Raw genomic sequence first — 18,077 nt, forward strand, 5'->3', positions numbered from 1 at the left:
ATACTACTGCTGACAAAGGGACTAAAAAATTTTTAGTTATTTTTAAGGATCCTTCAACTCCTAGAAATCACAGTAACATGTATCTGTAGAATAACACATGCATCATTGGCTGATAGCTGATAACTGGGAGGAGGCCAGTTTCAAACACAACCAGGAATGCTGAAGACGCCTTTTTGTTGCTCGCTAGTTACTCACTAACGGGGCTGCAAAACCAGAGAACTCTGTAGCAGAGGGCATTATCTGCAGATATCAGAGTTGAAGACGTGTCTAGTTCATCCTAGTGAGTGGTGGACACAACAGGGGTTAGTGACTTGGCCAGGGCTGGTTTAGGTGTAACAGGTATGGAACAACACTGACTTAGAAGTCCCGATTCATCTGCAAGCTGTGATTTCCCAACATCGTCATTCTACTTGCAGTGGGAATAATACAGTCCAGATCCAATTTCATCTTGCCAAAGGCTGTTCTGAAGGTACAGCCAGATCACTAGAGCATTACTGTTAAGACACGATAAGCACAGCAGCAAATGTACTCACAGGCAACTACCAGTTACGAGAACAGGAACAATCTAAACTTCCCTGGCTAAAAGGAAGCTCAGACTTGACGTCAGCATACAAAGACAGGTGGGTAGGCCATCAACTTCTGGCCACAGCTGGATTTACGTGCAATGTCATCAGTACTCTCTAAACACACAAACTCTTAATGTTTAAGGGTGCAAACCTCCTTTAGATAGAAGCCTGTAATCCAGGCTAGAAGGAGATAGCTTGGTTACTATGAACAGGTTTCCATTGTCTGCTGGAAGTCAGATACTCCCTTTGGTGGGATAGTGCAAACAGATTGGGGTGACCAGACTGGCCTAAAGAGGAGTTAAACCAACTTTATAACACCTGTACCTGCAGAGCAAGGGGTGACGAAGTCTCATGGTTTTTTACCCAGCATTCCACCAACCTCTCCACATTGCCTGATGAGATATAGCAGAGGCAGGCATCATTGCACAGGGCTGCATCTCCCTCCGACTCTAGGCGGGCACCCAGCATGTCTAGAGAGGAAGAAATACAGCCAATGGGTAAACCACTGTTTTTTAAGAGCTCATTAACTCCAGTGCTCATCTCCTAGAATCCTACTCTGGCTAGGCATGAAAAGGTATTGACAGCTTTGGATCTGCACCTCATTCTTGGATGAGACAGGGAAACGGGCATCATTAAGGAATCTCAAGGCCAACTTGGTTGGAAAAAGAAGTAATATTTTTATACATCTGCCATTTTTTATATGTCTGCTCAGACATAAAACAAAGAAAAACTCTTAAAAATGACAGATTAATTAAATGAAAAAATGCAATGTGGTTTTTTTCCCCTGAAGGTGTGGGAACCTCCAGGCAACAGTAGTCCCTGGAACAGACAGTAATCTGGTGATTGCCAATGTTTAGCAAATGCTAGGAAATAAAGGTGAACTGGAGCCATCTCACTGTCACCACCACCACCACCTACTTTCCACTCCTACAGTTCAGTCTGGAAAAGATGTCATGTTTTCTTGCATTTCAAGTTGTGTCATCCTACTTGTATAAAGTGCTGGAATTTCTCCAACAGCACTCCACTGTTCCTATCATCCAGGAGCTAGTTTCCAGATATGCAACCTGAGTAACTTCATCAGATTCAGTCACTAGATTGTCCCTGAATTCTGCGACTCAGAACAACCAGTTACTGAGCATGCTAGACTATTAACAGGACTGAGGAAACTACTGAAGACATCAAACATGCAATAACTCCTGTTTCTGACCTTAAAAGGGAGGGGAATGTGCTGGAACAGTAAACCTCTTTCAGATGGAGCAAAGCCCCCTGATGTTTTACTGTCAAGGAAATCCTTTTCTCCCCAGAATAAAAAAGATAAATATCACCCTTAGTGTGTCAGTTTAGTCCACATTCTGGTTTTTATCATGCTATCGGCAGCAGCGAGCGCAAATATCAGCATATATAACTTTACGTTATGACTCTCAGCTACTGTGTCCATCTGTATCATTCTCCTAACTCACAGTCCACACTTAAAGGTTCCAGCTAGCTGTAATGAGCAAGGAATGCTTTCCTTCCTCAACAATATCCACTTTCTTCTGTAAGCAGTCCAGAGTTGCCCTCCCCTAAGGGAAATCACATCAAAACATAGTATGCTGCATACCACAGAGCTGGGTATAGTCCTCATGCTTTGAGTATGTTAACAAGATGGCCAGTGCCTCCTTCCAGTTCTGTAGATCACAAGTGCAAACAATATCTTGCCAGTTCTGTTGCACAATGGAGGAAAGCAGCTGCAAGGGAAGCAGAAGGCCTGTCAGTCAGAGACAGAGATAAGCAAGTGTACCCACAGGGACAGTTCACTTTCAGGCAAACTTCTCACTGTGCAGCAACTACCTCACTGTACATTAAGGTCCACCAATCCCAGCATCTCAATATTAACAGTAACTGCAACACGATGCCTCTAAATAAAGCAAAAAGGCCCAACAAAGCACTTGAGAGAATATGAAACAGCCACACTAGGCAAGACTGAAGATCTCTCTAACATATATCCTATTTCAGAGCAGCTAGTGTCAATGACTGAGAACACAGTGTTAAGATATTCCAACCCACTTCACTTCCTTGTTAGTCAATTAATAAACTAGAACCTTCCTAGCAGAGCTGTAAAGGGGCAGTATGCTCCACATGTTATAAGCACAGGATGCCCAGGTAGAAACCATCAGATTAAAAAAAAAAAAAGGAACAGAGAGCACAGATGTTTTAGGTGGGCAACATGAAGCTGTCATAGAAGTACCAAGAGATTAGAGTAAATGTCTAGCCAAAAGGAGATGCACAGATTCTGCTGACATTCTACTTCCTGCCAAAGCATTTCCATATATATTCAGACAAACATCTGCCAAAATATCACACACCTTCCCCTGCTCAGTTGGTACACAGAATTGTCACTTACCAAGGAGAGTTTTGTCTTATGCTTGGCAAAGTAGCGCTTCTGGGTCTCCTTTAGGAGGTTCTCCCCACCAGCTATAGCTAAGATGATGGCATCAGCAAAACGCTCTGCCCGCACGCACAGCTCCACCGCACCCTCAAAATTCCCCAACAAAAGGGCCTGGCTGATGAGTCCATCTGTATCTACAGAAGTGAGAAGCAGAGTTAACTCACAGGAACATAATGCAGCTGCTTGATGAAAAGCAAGACGTGAAAAACAACAATGTATGGAAGCCAAGCTAAAAGAAGACCCGGAAACTCAAATCAGGTATTACACTATAAAAAACAACAATAAACAAATAAAAACCCCCACCACTGACTTGACAGTCAGTCTTCCACCATCTAAAAGATTCTTCTATGTTTTTAACATGTCGCTCATCTGCAAAGATTATTTCCTTGCACAATGCTGTGAGATGTTGCATAACATTAATAAGTATCACATTTTCTAAAGTATTCATTGCTGGAGTGGACAACATTCTTCCTGGTATCTCTAACTTTTTGGCTTTCCCTCCTCTTCCCTTTTCCTGAGAGGGTAGAAACACATTTCATGTAACATACCTTCTGTCACAGCAATCTCCAATGTGCTTATATTCTGTGGAATTAGGTTGTCAAAAAAAGCTGAAGAGGAGGAAACAGCAGCTACATCATCACTGGAATTTATCAAAAGCTGTGCAAGAAGTGTAAGAGGTTAATTAATTCACTGAACACATGGATCCTGCCCAAAACAGTTTAATGGATTACTGAGTGGGATGGGGCTGCTCTCCTTTCTGTTGAGCATTCCCATATAAATACAATTTCAAGTTGGAAACCCACCATGCCTCCCTGTCACTGCTCTATCAACCCACACAGTTTCACCAGGGCAGCAACAAAAGCATTGCTGCTACTGACAATGCTCAGGAGATCAACAATGTAAGACATGCAATGCCAACAGTATCGCTGGCCAGTGTTTACTAACTCAGCTCCAGCCCTTGAGCAAGCTGAACAATTTTGGACAGAACAGGGACAAGCCCAACAAGTGATATATTTAAGTAACAGCCATGCTTGGTGCTCTGTTGAAATGCAGGACACAATTGCTACCCCTAGAATAATTCACCAACTGACTAAGGTCTGTGAAGACTACTATTTCGAGGATGGCAGTTTTATATGCCTTAGAGGAAGAAAATTTATAGTGTATGGTGAACTAGGCCTTGGAAGGCATCTGAAGATGGACATCCCAAAACCATGTGGGAATACATTTCAAAGGATAGAGGTGAAAAAGCAAAGAAATGCAAAAGAAATACCACAGCAGAAGCTTCACAGAGGAAATCCAGAACTGTAGCATGAAGTTAAGCTGGGGTGAAGCTAATTCTATCACTGAAGAAATCAGCACTGGTGAAGCAAGCCTTCTTGCAATGTTAACAGCCAGGAGTCCGTCTTCATTACTTCCTGATTTGCTTTAAAGCCAGAAGGAACTGCTATGATCATTCTGTCTGACTCTGTGAGGGTCTGACAGGACTGCGACCTGCCCTCTGAGATATCTGTATTAAGCCCAACAAGTTGTGATTCCAATGAAACCTTCCTGCTCCTTCTCCCCTCCGCTGCTCTCCCGGACTGGCAAGATGCACACGACATACCTGATCTGGCTGTGCAGTATTTGTCTCATCTGCCTCAGGAAGAGGCTGTTTGTCTGAGATCCCATTACTCAAACACGAGGCAATCTAGAAAAGGAACAGACATTCAGAGTGAAGCCCCTATCAGAGTTAAACACTTGGGCAGCAAAGCCACCAAGTGACTGGCAAGTCCCAGACACAATTCCCCCAGCTCTTTCACCTGTTTCTCCCTATTCCTCGCTGGATGCCTGTCAGAGATTATTTATCCTTTTCAGAGCATTGTCCGTGTTGCTGCAACAGTGTCCTCCCCTGCAACTCCACAGTTCTATGTCAGGCTGTCTTCATCTGTCCCCTTCTGCCTGGCTAAGGAATCCCCTGAGATGCAGAGAGCTGGATGCTAAAAGCAGCTCTCACACCTGCACTGTTGTTACATACTTCCCAGCGCACCAACAACTGGAAGCAAAAGAACTGGGTTCAACATCATTTTGGTCTGATCCAGTACAGCTGCAGTTATACCCTTGAAAGCACCCACATTTGCTGTTTACTGGGGGATACCCGAGATGCCTCTCGGCTGAAATTTCACACAGTTTAGTCTTTTGTGTGCTGTGAGATCACTTGCTCACTTCCAGTAGGGACCCTACAACTCTTGTGCAGCAGCTTTAGTCCTGTAAAGGTTTCTCTCTACTGCATAGACCCCTTACCTTTTTTTGCAGATCCTCTTTACTGTAGCCCAGCAGCTTGAGGAATTTAGTCCTAGACTCCTGCTCCAGATTCACCTGATTTCAAAAGGATATTGAAAAAGACAAGAAAATATGTAAAACCTTAGACATCTACCCATTGCCAAAGGTTGGTTGCTTCTGGCAGCAGCAAAGTTTATAGCTGAGTTTATGGATAAGGAACTTAGCTTCTGTGTGGGGAATTCAGTCCCAGAGATTCCCACAGGCTGCATGCAGCCTAGTTGATGGGCACACCAAATTGTCAATGAAATCCTCATCCTGTGTAGGGCTACAGTCAGTCCTCATGCCACCACAGCTCTCTCTCTTGTTACTGGGGAATCTTACTGACCATTTGACTTTGCTTTGAGAGAACAAAGCTCCACAGGCAGCAGGCAGATATAGCTTGGCAGTAGGCCGAGATGAGAAAATCCTGTTTGACTAGCCTATTCAGTCCCATTTTATATCTTAAAGAACAGGAATATAAAGGACTAGAGAGGACCATAACGACAATATTCAGTCCCAGGACCACAAAAGAAGTGACCTCTGTGCTTCACCACAGCCATCCTACCTTCAAGAAGTTCCAAAGGTTCTCATCAAATGGCAACTTGGCTGTCTGAATCTTGCCCTGGCAGTAATCAAGGAGGTTCCCTGACTGCAAGGCCATCTGCAGTTCTCTGGATCGGAGCAGGAATTCAGTTTCAGTAGTGACTTGACTGATGAATACCTGGTGTTGGTAAGTTTGCTGCATTTGCTGTCCAGGAGCTTTGGTAAGACCAAAGGAAATAAGTTTTCCTCCAAACTGAGAAAGACAGAGGCAGACACAGTAAGCATTCATATAAATGAAGGTCAAAGCAACTCATCAGCTCTTCTTCCAGCAAGAGGGACTCAAGCTCCAGCTGTGATCACTAGGAACCCAAACAGTTCAATGTATAAGGATGCGAATGGCAGGCACTAGGCAGACAGAGAACATGTCAAGCCACAGACTAAAAGAACAACTCAGCCTTTTGATTCAGGAGCAAAGGGATGAAGAAAATTAAATACCTGGATAGTAAGGAGAAATAGAGGAGAATGGGAATGCATATCATGGCCTACACCAACAGCTTCTATCAGCCTTCCTTAGCTTTGTTAACCCTTACTTATAACTTCCCATTCTCTGCTAGAGGGCTCTTTCTTCTTGGAAATATATCTGAATGTTGAGCACAGAGTTTCGCTCCATGGTACACCACACTGCACCTTAAACAGGCATTTAAATATCTAGCATGAGGAAAACAAAGGCTTCTCTAGTGAAAGAGAAGGATCATGTCACAACATGACACAATTATTGCACTTTAAGCTACAAATGCTCCATTCACTTACCGCAAATGAGACCCCCACGGGTCTGCGGATCCACTTCGGTGGCTTTTTTAATGGTGGAATCAAGGTGGTCTGAGCTACTTGCTCTGGCACCTGCAGAGGAGGAAGGATCTGTCCTGTGCCAAAGGGATCCAGGTTACTGAAGGAAGAAGAGATCTAGAATCAGAAGGAGAAAGGAATAAGGTGAAATACAACTCATTTCTGTACAGAGTGAGCAGAAATAAACTATTTCTTAGTAATTACTTACTTTCCTCACTGATGAAGAAAAAGGCTATTACAGCAGTGAGAGAAATGGTATTTCCAAACAGTTCCAGAAATTATTTCTCAAGAAAGCTTCACCTTGAGAGATTTTCAAGTAATTTTTCCTTGGCAAGATGCAAATTCCCCAACAAACACTGCCTCGCCTAGCACTCAGCTCATAAACACAGGAGTTACAAAATTACTTGTTTTATGCAAGAAAGTGACAACATATGGTCAAAGTTGTCCAATGTATTTCTTGTTTTGCTCGCAAAGGAATGCTGACTCCCTTTCTGTTGAGTTAGTTTTAAGCTCTCAAGCTTTTATAGCTTAGACAAGGCTGGTGGAAAAAAAATCTCTCCAGACTTTATTGCCTCGACGAAGTGTCAAAAGTGGCCTCTGATCTGGATTTCTGACATTTGGGAAATCAGTGAGCCTACACAGAATGTTGTTCACAGGCATTCTTAATTGCTAACATTGTTGGCATAGATTTGCTGTTTGCTAAATAGAACCCTGTTCAAGTTTGACTGGACCATAGGGCATAGCACCAAAACACAGCTGTGACCAGCATACCTGAGAAGAAGCAACACGAGGCTCATCAAGCTAAAGGTGCTCAACAAAGAATCACAGGCAAGACTTACATGCTTTGTCTTTCAAGACATTCATGAGAGGAAATCAGCTCCAAAGAAAGACCACTTCCTGGAGGGACAGCTTATACCTAACAGATCAATCGCCCTAAACCTCCATTAAAAAAATTCACGCTACCAGGGTACCAGTAACATCAACCACCAAGCCTTCAATGGAGTTTCTGTGTGATACCATGGAATCCAGAGGAAAGACTTGTGGTCACAAATCCACCACCTCTATAACTATCATTATCTCTTGTTTTTGTTCTTATTTGTTACTCTAACCATCTAGGAGTTATTCTACCCTACTGTTTTCCAGTTTTGAAGAGTGGAAGTGTGGTGCATGCACATGAAGAATGCACAGAAATAAAATTCTCCATGGGTTAAATAAATCCTTAATCTCCTACAGCTGTTGCTTGATCAAGTATTTTCTTTCTCTTGCAAATCCTATGAAACTGAACTCAGTCAGCTGTAAATGACCATCTAAATAACACTTAAGCCAGCTCATATGTATTCTCTTAAAACCTGTATTGTAAGGCATTTGTTGGCTGTGAGAGAGGGAGGGAATTAAAAGACTAGACACCAGATTAAAGTAAAATTTTAGACAGTACTGACATTTAATCTGTTCAGAGTTTGCCTATCTATTCATTGGCTAAGTAACGGTTTCAGTATCAAAATACTAACACGCTCCAAGTTACAGTCAATTGACTTGAGGAAAATTGCTAATAGTGGCTTATAAGCTACTGTTAAAATTTTCTTCAGAATTAAAAGAATATCATGTTGTATTAAATAGTATCAATGTATTTAACACAAGACAAGCCTGTCACTCTGACAGATGTGCTGCTTTATTTTTAGTTTAGTAGTAATAACCATAACATATATTAACATCAAAAGTACACTTGATCTTGGTTCTCTTTGCACACTCAAATGAATTTTACAAGAAATACTTTGGCACCCTTGTCAAGAGACAATGTGGTCCCTCTGGGACTTGGTGGATATTAAATCCCCACACTGGTAGCTTCTGACTCCCGCACCATACAGCTGTATGTCACGGTGGGTGGGACACACCACTTCACTTAAAAATCACACTGCTACACATGGGTGCTTCTAATGCTCTCAGCAATCAGGTGATTAATTGCCAATCTGTCGCAACATGTTCACAAGACTTTACCTTGTCAGCCTGTGTCTTCTGCTGAGCTTCTAAGCTGCCTCCCATAACAGAATAAACGTTGATCCACCCATCGAAAGTGGCAGCAGAGAAGACTGAAGGGTTCCTAGGACACCACTGGACATCAAAGCACCACTGACTCCGAATGGGCAACTCGTAAACCACCTGTCACAGAAAGAGAGGAGGCAGAAGCACAAGACAAAGAGTTCCTCGATTTCCCCAAATTAATTGCCCACACAGAAAGCATGTCACACTGTATTTACTTATCACTGTTGTATACAAGTCTCTTATTTTTGCTTCTTGAAGAATGCATTGCAATTGAGTTACAGAGCATCAAGCCCAAACAACAAAAAGCCAGAGAAAGCTGCTATAGCATGGGATTCTTACTATAGAACAAAATTCAAAAGTCACTACTGTCACATCTGCTGTTAACCAATGGAGATGCACCAGAAAACAACATGAGAAAACCATAAGTCAAAAGGCAAGAACATGTTATGAGCAAGAACATGTAAACAGAAAGAAGAATCTGGAATAACAAATTTGACAAGGAAAATAAAAGCCTATAGAAAAAAAAAGCAGAATAAAAGAAGCCTGTAATAATAGCTGAATTATGAAGAACACTGCAGCCAACAAATTTCTGATCCAGCGTTCAAAAATCCAAAGGTCAACTCATGGCCTGGTCACAGACTTCCTGCCTGATGTTGGGCAACTTGCTAACACAACCTTGATTTTGAATCTCCTGTCTGTAAAATGAAGAGATTTCACCTCACAGGCACAAAGCACAGAGAATCACAGCTTCCTTCTCTTTGGGAATTTGATCTGTGTTTTTTTATTCCCAAGTATAAACCTTTGTATTTACTTATGTTAAAATATGGATTTCCAACTTAAAAAAAAAAAAATCCCCCAAAACCTCAAATATCCCCCAAAACCAAACAAACCATCCCTTCCCTCAAACTCACCAGAAGAGTCATTCTGTGTAACCGTACAGTCCTTACTACTGAAAGCCTTCTCAATTTGTGTATCACCTGACAACATTCTGTTCATTGGTATTAAGTCAAGAAGAGCTCCCTAAAAACAGTTTATGTCTAAATGCTTAAGATGATTTTGGACTCTGAAAATCTACAGCAGGAAGCATAAAGATGAGTCAGCTGCACTAAAACTGCTTTTTCAAAATTTTTCCACTAAAACACAGTGAACAGACTTCAGTAAAAATTACACTTTGGACATGTTTCAGAGTCTGATTCTCTTCTAACCACTAGACATATTTAGAGAGCAAGCATCAAATCCTGTGAAACCACAACAGCAGTATTTCATGCATTTTATGGAAAAGGATTCATATTCTTCCATGCCTCCAAGGCAAATGAGGTCAGCCAAGGGAAATTGTCCCATGAAATGAATCCAGTCTGGGGCTCCCAGAAGGACTTTGCTCAATATTGTTAAGAGTGCCTTCCCCACGCTATCATCAAGATAAACCACATGAATTTTATTCAAAGTTCAAAATACAGTTTTATCCAGAAATTCAGCACTGAATGAGTAGGTGTGCAGAAAAAGCTTTTACACAGTTATATTTTAATTCAGGCGATACCAAAATATTTCAAAGATGGTAATTTTGAGATACGACTAGATAAGCACATACATGTGAAACCACTGTACTATCAATAAAGTTCATATACGTATTTAATTACATTGTAATCCTCCCCATGACCCTAACAGATGCTCCTCATTCGCCTTCAAGCTACCCCCACAAAAAACTTACTTCCTACCCTAGGAAAAGGAAGAAACAAACGGACGCAGAGAACACAACGTATGAACACATCAAGAGTAACCGCAATTAGCTGAAACCAAGTTTTAGTTAAAGCCTTCTTCCCTTTATGATCTCTGGGGACAGATGTACCAAAGAAAATCTCTGTCTGTCTCTCTTGTTTTCAGTCCATATACAGACACCACTCTCACCCCCTCCAGACAGGGAGAGTGCAGAAGACATACTGGAGGAAATTACATTGGCATTCCACAGGGATACAGAAAAGGGACACACACAGAGCACAGCACACAACTCGGTATACAGCAGACCACATGTACTTATAGCTGTGGTTATGTACCTCTCCCATGCCTGGGTTCCAGCACAAGATCCTGTTGTCTTTGGCGCTACTCAACAGCAGTTCAGGGTCAGCCTGGCACCAAGAGACAGAAAGAATGCCCCTAAAATAGATCAGAAAGAAATCGGGCATATTTCATACTCAGTCTACTTTACCACCGTGCCACGAAGAAATCAGTAGAGATGCTGTTTAAGCTCAGAAATTCTAGTTTTCATCTCCATCTTGACAGACTCATTTGTGAAATAAAGCAAGCCTAGCAAAAAAGCATAGTTCTCCTAAGCCCAGTCTCCCAGCAGTCTGCCTTTTAAAAATAGGGCTCCTTGAAAAGGATCAAAAATACAACAAGCAAACTGTCACCTCGTGTGCCCTTCCAGTTGGCTCAAAGGAGAGGTAGCAAAACGTAAGTCCCATATTTGGATCACTGGCGAGCGGTCATCCTCAGAGGAAAGGACTAGCTGGGTTGCAACTTCTGGATGCCAGGCCATTCCTGAGCAATGCATCTATGGATAAAAATAGTGTAGGCTGAAAATTCAGCAAATAAAGCTGGCAATTGCAAAAATGATCCAAAGTCAGATAACTCTGCACTTAACTTACTTAGAATGCTTGACATAAAACAAATCTAGCAATGCCTTGCTGTGGGAAGCAAGTATTTTTGTGTTCTCTACGTAGGAAAAAAAAAAAAATACTAACAGAAGCTGAAGAACTAGTGCAAAGTGGATCTAAGAAGCGAGCTGGGATTAAAACACAGGAGGCTTCTCATAAATGAGCTGTGAACATAGAAACTGAGTGCAAGAGTGCCCTAATTTTAGGATCTAGAGGTCTTGTTTCTCCATTTCATTAAGGAGAAAAAAAAAAAAAGAGATGCTTCAGTGCTGCAGCTCCAAGAGAACCAGTCCAAGAATAAAACACTTGACCCCAAGGGCCTGTGTCACTGCTTTGCAGTCACTTGTGGCATGTTGTAAGCTAGTCAGAATCCGAGCCTTTCCTCCACTCACTCTGTTGCTGTGGTCACTGACTTTGATGATTGGTTCATTCTTCCTGAGGTCCCAAACCACAGCTTTGCCGCTCGGGTGGGCGGAGGACAGGATATGCTGCACCTGCCGGTTCCAGGACACCACACTGATGTCTTCATGAGGCTGCCAAGATAAGAAAGGCCTCACATCCATTATTCCCATCTTGAGGGAACACTAATCACATGATTCCATCACTAGCTTATCTAAGGGATTTGAGGATACATAGATTCCTCTCTCCAATCACTGATCAACTGACTGGAAAGAGCAGCAATGACCTGAAAGACCAGGGAGCAGGGAAAGTCCTTTGTACTCAGAATGTACAGTGGGCAGTCAAACTCTATGGGGGAACACGACCTGGAAAAGCATCTTTGCATTTTGGGAGTAGGTACTGGATGCTGCACTGACCAAATGTGTCATAAATGAGTCCAGAGAGAACTGCAGCTGAGAGAACATAGATGCTTCTACCCTGACTCCTGGGATAAATTTAAATGGAAAGATGACCTTGTGCAACATTTCAAGAGTGCAGTGAGATGGAAAATGATGAAGGAATCAAGGCTAATTGCTGTCACTGTATCTACTGCAATACAAGAGACAGGCAAGGAGACAAATGGGAGGCTTACTGAAGGAAAAGCTTGGCCTGCTTTTAGATAAGTTTACTACAATTTTTTCACTTTCAGGAGTCGATTGCCCTGAGTAACATAATCAGCATCAGAATATCAGAAGCTTCTTCCTCTTCAAACTCAGGAAACATTATCTGAGCGTAACAGCCAAGATGCATTAAATGGCTCACTGGCTCTGCTAGGGATATGACTTTCATGAGATATGAAAAGCTTCAGCTGAAGCCTGAAGTAAATTCATGCCTCAGAGCAGGTCCAGTAAGCCTCCTTAATCCATCACACATGCCCCAGCTGGATCACAAGATAAACTGGTCAGTTACTTGATGCAAATCCACAAAAAGCTTACCCATCCATGCAAAGTGCATCTTTCTAGAGCTTGACAGCCTACCTGCCCTCCCCTTATAACACTATTTCCACCTTCCCAGAATGAAGCTGATCAGTTAGTTCTGATTCATCTCTCTCCTGACAGATGTCAAGGTCATTCTCCCTTCACAGACTGACTAGATCAGGATAACTCCACACACTCACACCTTTTTGCCTTGCCTACTGAGAAATAAAACTGCAGGAGCATTTCCCAGCAGAAAACTTGTTTACCTGGGATTTAGCCCCCGGAGTCATAGGCACACTGAAGTTATTTAAGTCCCAGATGAAAATTTCAGAATCATTGGCTCCAGAAGCCAAGAGGTTACTCTGTAGAAAAAAGAAAAGCTGAGCTGAGCTTCACAGGGAAATAGGATGGACTTCCTAAAAATAAACATATGCAAAAATCCCCAAAACTTCCAAAGTCATTGGTAAGCAAGAAGATACTAACCGGATTATAAACCAAGTACGCTTCTGGCCTCTGTGCCTTCAGCTGTAGGCTTAAAATTTGCCTACAGGTGCAGGTGTGGCTCGTGTCACTCATCATGAACCTCTGCCACAGGCCTAGAAGTGGCTGTCTCTGGCCAGGTGAGCCTTTGCCCTGCATCCTGGTACCAAGACATTTCTTCTGAGAAGATGGAGGCTTCCCGCAAGGCTTTGCGGACAACTTTCAATTTGCCTCTGTGCTACTACAAGAACTTGTGTTCTGTTCACTACTCAGGCTGCGGTCCCTTCAAGTGTGATCAGAGCCCCACTGAAGTAGACACCAACTGAACAAATAAAAAAAAGTTCTGATTGCAAATGGGTAATAGTCTAGGATGTAACCATTTATACAGAGAGGAGACTTGATCAAGGACACAGTGGAATTTAGTGGCAAAGCTGAGGACACAACCCAAATCCGAGTCCACAACCAGCCTTGTGTCACAACTACCACGTCTCTTTCAGGTTAAAAAACATTCCTTTCGTTTATAACTCCCTACACCTCACAGGAAAACATTTTTTTTAATATAGAGGCTAATATTAATTTAGTTATAAGTATCTTAATGCTGCATACCTGGAAAGGGTTGAAGTCAAGAGCTCGAACAGGACCTGAATGCTTCTCAGTCTGGCCAATTACAGGCTCGCTCCTCGAAGCCAAGATGCGGTGAGCACTGTACATGGTCAGTACACCGTTATCCCCTCCACCTACGATGATTCCAGAGGACTCTGGAGACCCATTTCCAAAACTACCCCAGATCAGCTTATGAAACCTAAAAAAAGAAAAGAAAGCTGACATAGGCCACAATATTTGGTGGACATCAAGACACTCTCTGCATTACTAGGAATCACATCTGTGTTCTGACCTATCAAATATAACTGTCAGCCTGCACCTTAAATAACCATTTCCCTTTGAAGATGACTGTAGGTCTTACACAGAAAAAAATGAGCTTCTTTCCAAAGACTTTTAAAGGGAACTTACAAAGGAAGACCTAGTCTGTTTCTTTTTTTTTAATTTCCTTTTTAAATGTTTAAGACTTCATATAGAATTTGGTAGGTGAACCCCTCTAACCTATACTATACAGAAAATTAGATTACAGGACTACATGCCTTCTTTTCCAGAGGTATTATCTGAAAAATGTTTATCCACTGTAAAAGCTACTAATCACAAATCAAGGCTGTGTTTAACACTGGGTGCGAACGTCACCCACGCTACTGAGCCTAAGAAATCGCCTCGTCTTAAAAAAAGTGGAAGACAAGTTTCACCCTACTTCTAGTGTCTTTACTGCAAATCATTCGCCCCAGCAAATTCACATGATACAGCACCACTCTCTTGACTGACGTACATGTAAGTCCTTTCAGACTTCTGCAATGGTCCAATCGCTGTACTTTTACACCCGACAAGATTTGTGTCAACAAAAACGTTCAACTCTTTAAGACAGAGGTCAACTGAACCAAAAGATCACTTCATACCCCAAAAATACAATCTTCTCCTCTCCTTTCTTGTCCCTGAAGAGCCCCTTACAGTTGCATGGACTAATATATCAGTATGAGCCCCTAGTACCTGTTTGAGGCAGGAAGCGTTCCTTTCTGCTTCATGTCCAGAGAGGGATCCCTGAAGTCAACCTCAAATATTTCCAAAGTGGCATTTGTACTGAAGGATGCATCCAGTTGTTGGGCAGATGTTCCTAGCAGAAGTATAAGGGTAAAACAAGTGAGCACTTTTTTCAAGAGCAAAAGATACAAAAAAGGTAATGCACTGGAAACGGATCCTTGATAGTCAACGCAACCTTGGTTGTACCGATTCAAGGAGAGGATATGTTTGAATATCTCAGAAAGAAGAACCAACAACTATGACAAAGACTTTAAAAGAAATTAAAACTGCTTCAAGAAATTCTGAGCACCAGGGTCATTGTTGTGCAAATACCTTTCTCTCTTAGGATAAAGACAACTTACAGTTGCAAGAAAATGTATGTGAATCTTTTGGAATTTCATGGTGTTCCACATTAATCTGTCATAAAAAGTGATCTAACCGCCATCTAAGTCAAGAGTAGTGACAAATATAACATTCCTAAGATAATAACACAAAACCAAGTCTCTTCCTCCATGTCTTTATTGAGCACACTCATTCAACATTCAAAATGCTGGTGGAAAAAGTAAGTGAACCCTTGAGTTGACCTCAGAAAAGCTAATCTGAGTCAGGTGTTAGCACACCTGGAGTCTTGCTAAGAAAATGAGTTTGGCAGTGTAGACTAGAGCTATGTAGACAGATAAAAACCACTCAAACTTTCTGAGTTTGCTCCACACAAGATGTATGCTTATATGAGCCATGCCTTGTCAAAAATAGTTTTCAGAGGATCTACAACTAAGAATTGTTGATTTACATAAAGCTGGAAAAGGTTACAAAGTGATTCCAAAGACCTTAGAAATTCACTAGTCTACAGTTAGGCAAATGATCTACAAATGGAGACACTTGGGGACTGTGGCCAACTAAACATTCCCCAGTGACCCACGGGCAGCTAGCAGTCACACAGTGGTGGCTTCCTGTCTCCTCACTAGCTTGCAGAATAGAAGCTAAAAATAGATTTAACATAGCCTAACGGGACACTGCCAGGCAAACAGTCACCCAGTTACCACAGAGGTGCTTTGTAACTGCCTATGGCATTGAAAGTGCCCAAGAGACTACTGAAAAGCAGTGCAAATTAGGCAACTATGCCGTTTCTGATCTAAAGCAGACTGAAGCCAAGACCTTTGGTCCAACCAAAAATCTGTCCTTGTTACAGAACACATACCAGACCATCCACTCCAAAAATGGTAATGTTGCTTTTAAGGCAACAGCTGAACCTTTGTCACTTTCTTTTGATAGCCAATCTTGAAAAAAAAGGCAAAATAATACAGCAGCACTGCACATTCTAGGCAGGAGACACACCCAACTGTTCTCATGTTGGGTAGACAACCCAAGCTGTTGATTCCACACAGCCACTAAACTCACCCACTGCCAACTCAGTGAACAGGCTGACTTGGTGCTTCAGGAAATAATTACAACAACAGTGAATAATGAGTAGTATCAACAAAATGCAAATTTAAAGTTTTGCAAAAATATTGAAAATTAAATGATAACTGGCACAAAAAAGCTGAGCGAGATTTCTGTTATTTGATTGTCAAACCATGTGATAATGCCTGAAGACCAACAAAGTGAGCTTAAATTAATATGACTAGAATGAACTTTTTTTTTTACTTCCACAGACATAGCAAGTATGCAAGCTTACTTTGTTTTAATTTTTATAGCAAGCGGGTACTGGAGTTCATACAGACTTAATTAGAAGTCAGATCAAAAAAGCCCCGTATTCAACCTTTGAACAGATCACTGGCTTTTAAGGTGTCAAAGCTGGGCATAAAGTAATCCTCTATAGGTCACTTAAAAAAAATAAATTAAGGCTGTAATGTTTTCAGTATACTGCTTTTAAGTTTTCCAGGGATTATTAAGGGGGGAATTGTTGAAAGTTAAAACCAATACAACTCTACATAAAATCTCTCTGTGAATCATACTTTTCACAAATTGTAAAGAATTTTACCTGTTGCTAGATAAATGGGGTGGTTGTTTGCTGGACTCCATGCCTGGACAGCTGTTCGCTCAATTTCCTTTAGCTTCATTTTCTAGGCTCTGGAAGAAATTTCACACACTGGTTAGAATAGCTGGATAAAGTCAATATGAAAATACCTGACTAACAAAAAAATTCCCCTCACCAAGGTATCATGCAAACAAATTGCTCTGGATAGAGAGCAGTTACTTGCTACTTCTGGAGCTAGTGAACGCCATTTCACATGAACAAGTAATTTTAGAATTTATGAGAAAAGAACATAACACAGCAAAACAAACAATTCCAGCTGTCTGATCCAAGATTTTCTTTCGTGTATAGCTCTCTCTTTCATATAACCTGATTATGGGAGAGTTTCAGTAAAAGGGAAAAGGATCTAAATTAAACAACATACTCAAGGTCTTCAGTCCAGGCTGGTTTAAATCAGCTGCAGAAATTAAATTTAAACAAATGTATTTGCAAAGCACTAGTCACTTTCTCTGAACAAGGTGATGCCAGTATATCCATAGGCAAAAATGGAACAGAAAGAAACTCAGGGCAGGCTAAATTCCAAGTAGAAAACTGACGTGGCAACAGGAAACAAAGTGCAATGCTATCCCACACCGATTTAGTTAATGTACTTTGTTCTCATCCCTCTGAGAAGTGAAAGGAAAAAATTCATTTGACTTTCTACTGGAGTTTGTAAATGGTAGAAGGTGAGAAAAGGCGATCCAGAAGTAACTACTGCATTTCAGTCTCAGTTCTGACAACAATTCTTTTTATTTATTCTGGATAGATCAACTGACACCTGTAAAAATGGAAACACAACTTGCCCCTGTCACTGGAGAGAGATCAGCTGGGCAATAACGTAGTGGGATAATTGAAAGTCAAACAACAGCAGGCAGCCAGGAAGTTGCAAAACTGATTATAAATTATTGTTTCATGCAGGATCCCCTTCTTGCTGAGGAGAAAGCACCCAGAACCTCTCCATCCCAGACCACGCCCAGGCCTTCTAGGCATGTCAGTAACCTAAGCCATGTGTGGGCACATCATTCCCAGGCCAGGGGGTCAGGGGGTCACTCGTGTAAGCAGTTCCTAAATCTTCTGAGCTTCGCTGCAGTGCAGTCTTTTAACTCTAGCTAAACAGAGCAGCTAACTACACACTCAGACGATACCATGCTGAGTAAAGTAAACCTGTCAGCAGGCAGCAGAGCAAAACACTCTTCATCTTGCCACCTCACTGTGATTAACCTCTCCTGGTTA

The 18,077-nt window shown here is 41.8% G+C and overlaps 1 protein-coding gene across 2 annotated transcripts in view; it reads right to left on the minus strand.

Annotated features, from left to right (window-relative positions):
* Positions 1-16,900, minus strand: part of SEC31B (SEC31 homolog B (S. cerevisiae)) — a 28,704-nt gene extending 11,804 nt beyond the window's left edge. For both annotated transcript variants that reach the window (XM_009871863.1, XM_009871862.1), the window contains exons 1-16: positions 16,812-16,900; positions 14,801-14,924; positions 13,814-14,009; positions 12,994-13,089; positions 11,765-11,905; positions 11,127-11,269; positions 10,773-10,872; positions 8,677-8,838; positions 6,646-6,798; positions 5,858-6,088; positions 5,275-5,349; positions 4,598-4,681; positions 3,543-3,651; positions 2,950-3,128; positions 2,167-2,293; positions 891-1,036 (exon numbers count right to left, since the gene is read on the minus strand). In XM_009871863.1, the coding sequence (XP_009870165.1) occupies positions 891-1,036; positions 2,167-2,293; positions 2,950-3,128; positions 3,543-3,651; positions 4,598-4,681; positions 5,275-5,349; positions 5,858-6,088; positions 6,646-6,798; positions 8,677-8,838; positions 10,773-10,872; positions 11,127-11,269; positions 11,765-11,905; positions 12,994-13,089; positions 13,814-14,009; positions 14,801-14,924; positions 16,812-16,890 (2,145 nt within the window). In that variant the 5' untranslated portion in view covers positions 16,891-16,900. The remainder of the gene's footprint in view (positions 1-890; positions 1,037-2,166; positions 2,294-2,949; positions 3,129-3,542; positions 3,652-4,597; positions 4,682-5,274; positions 5,350-5,857; positions 6,089-6,645; positions 6,799-8,676; positions 8,839-10,772; positions 10,873-11,126; positions 11,270-11,764; positions 11,906-12,993; positions 13,090-13,813; positions 14,010-14,800; positions 14,925-16,811) is intronic.
* Positions 16,901-18,077: the final 1,177 nt, after the last annotated feature.

Source organism: Apaloderma vittatum, unplaced genomic scaffold, assembly GCF_000703405.1.
Source record: "Apaloderma vittatum isolate BGI_N311 unplaced genomic scaffold, ASM70340v1 scaffold28266, whole genome shotgun sequence".
Taxonomy (NCBI): domain Eukaryota; kingdom Metazoa; phylum Chordata; class Aves; order Trogoniformes; family Trogonidae; genus Apaloderma; species Apaloderma vittatum.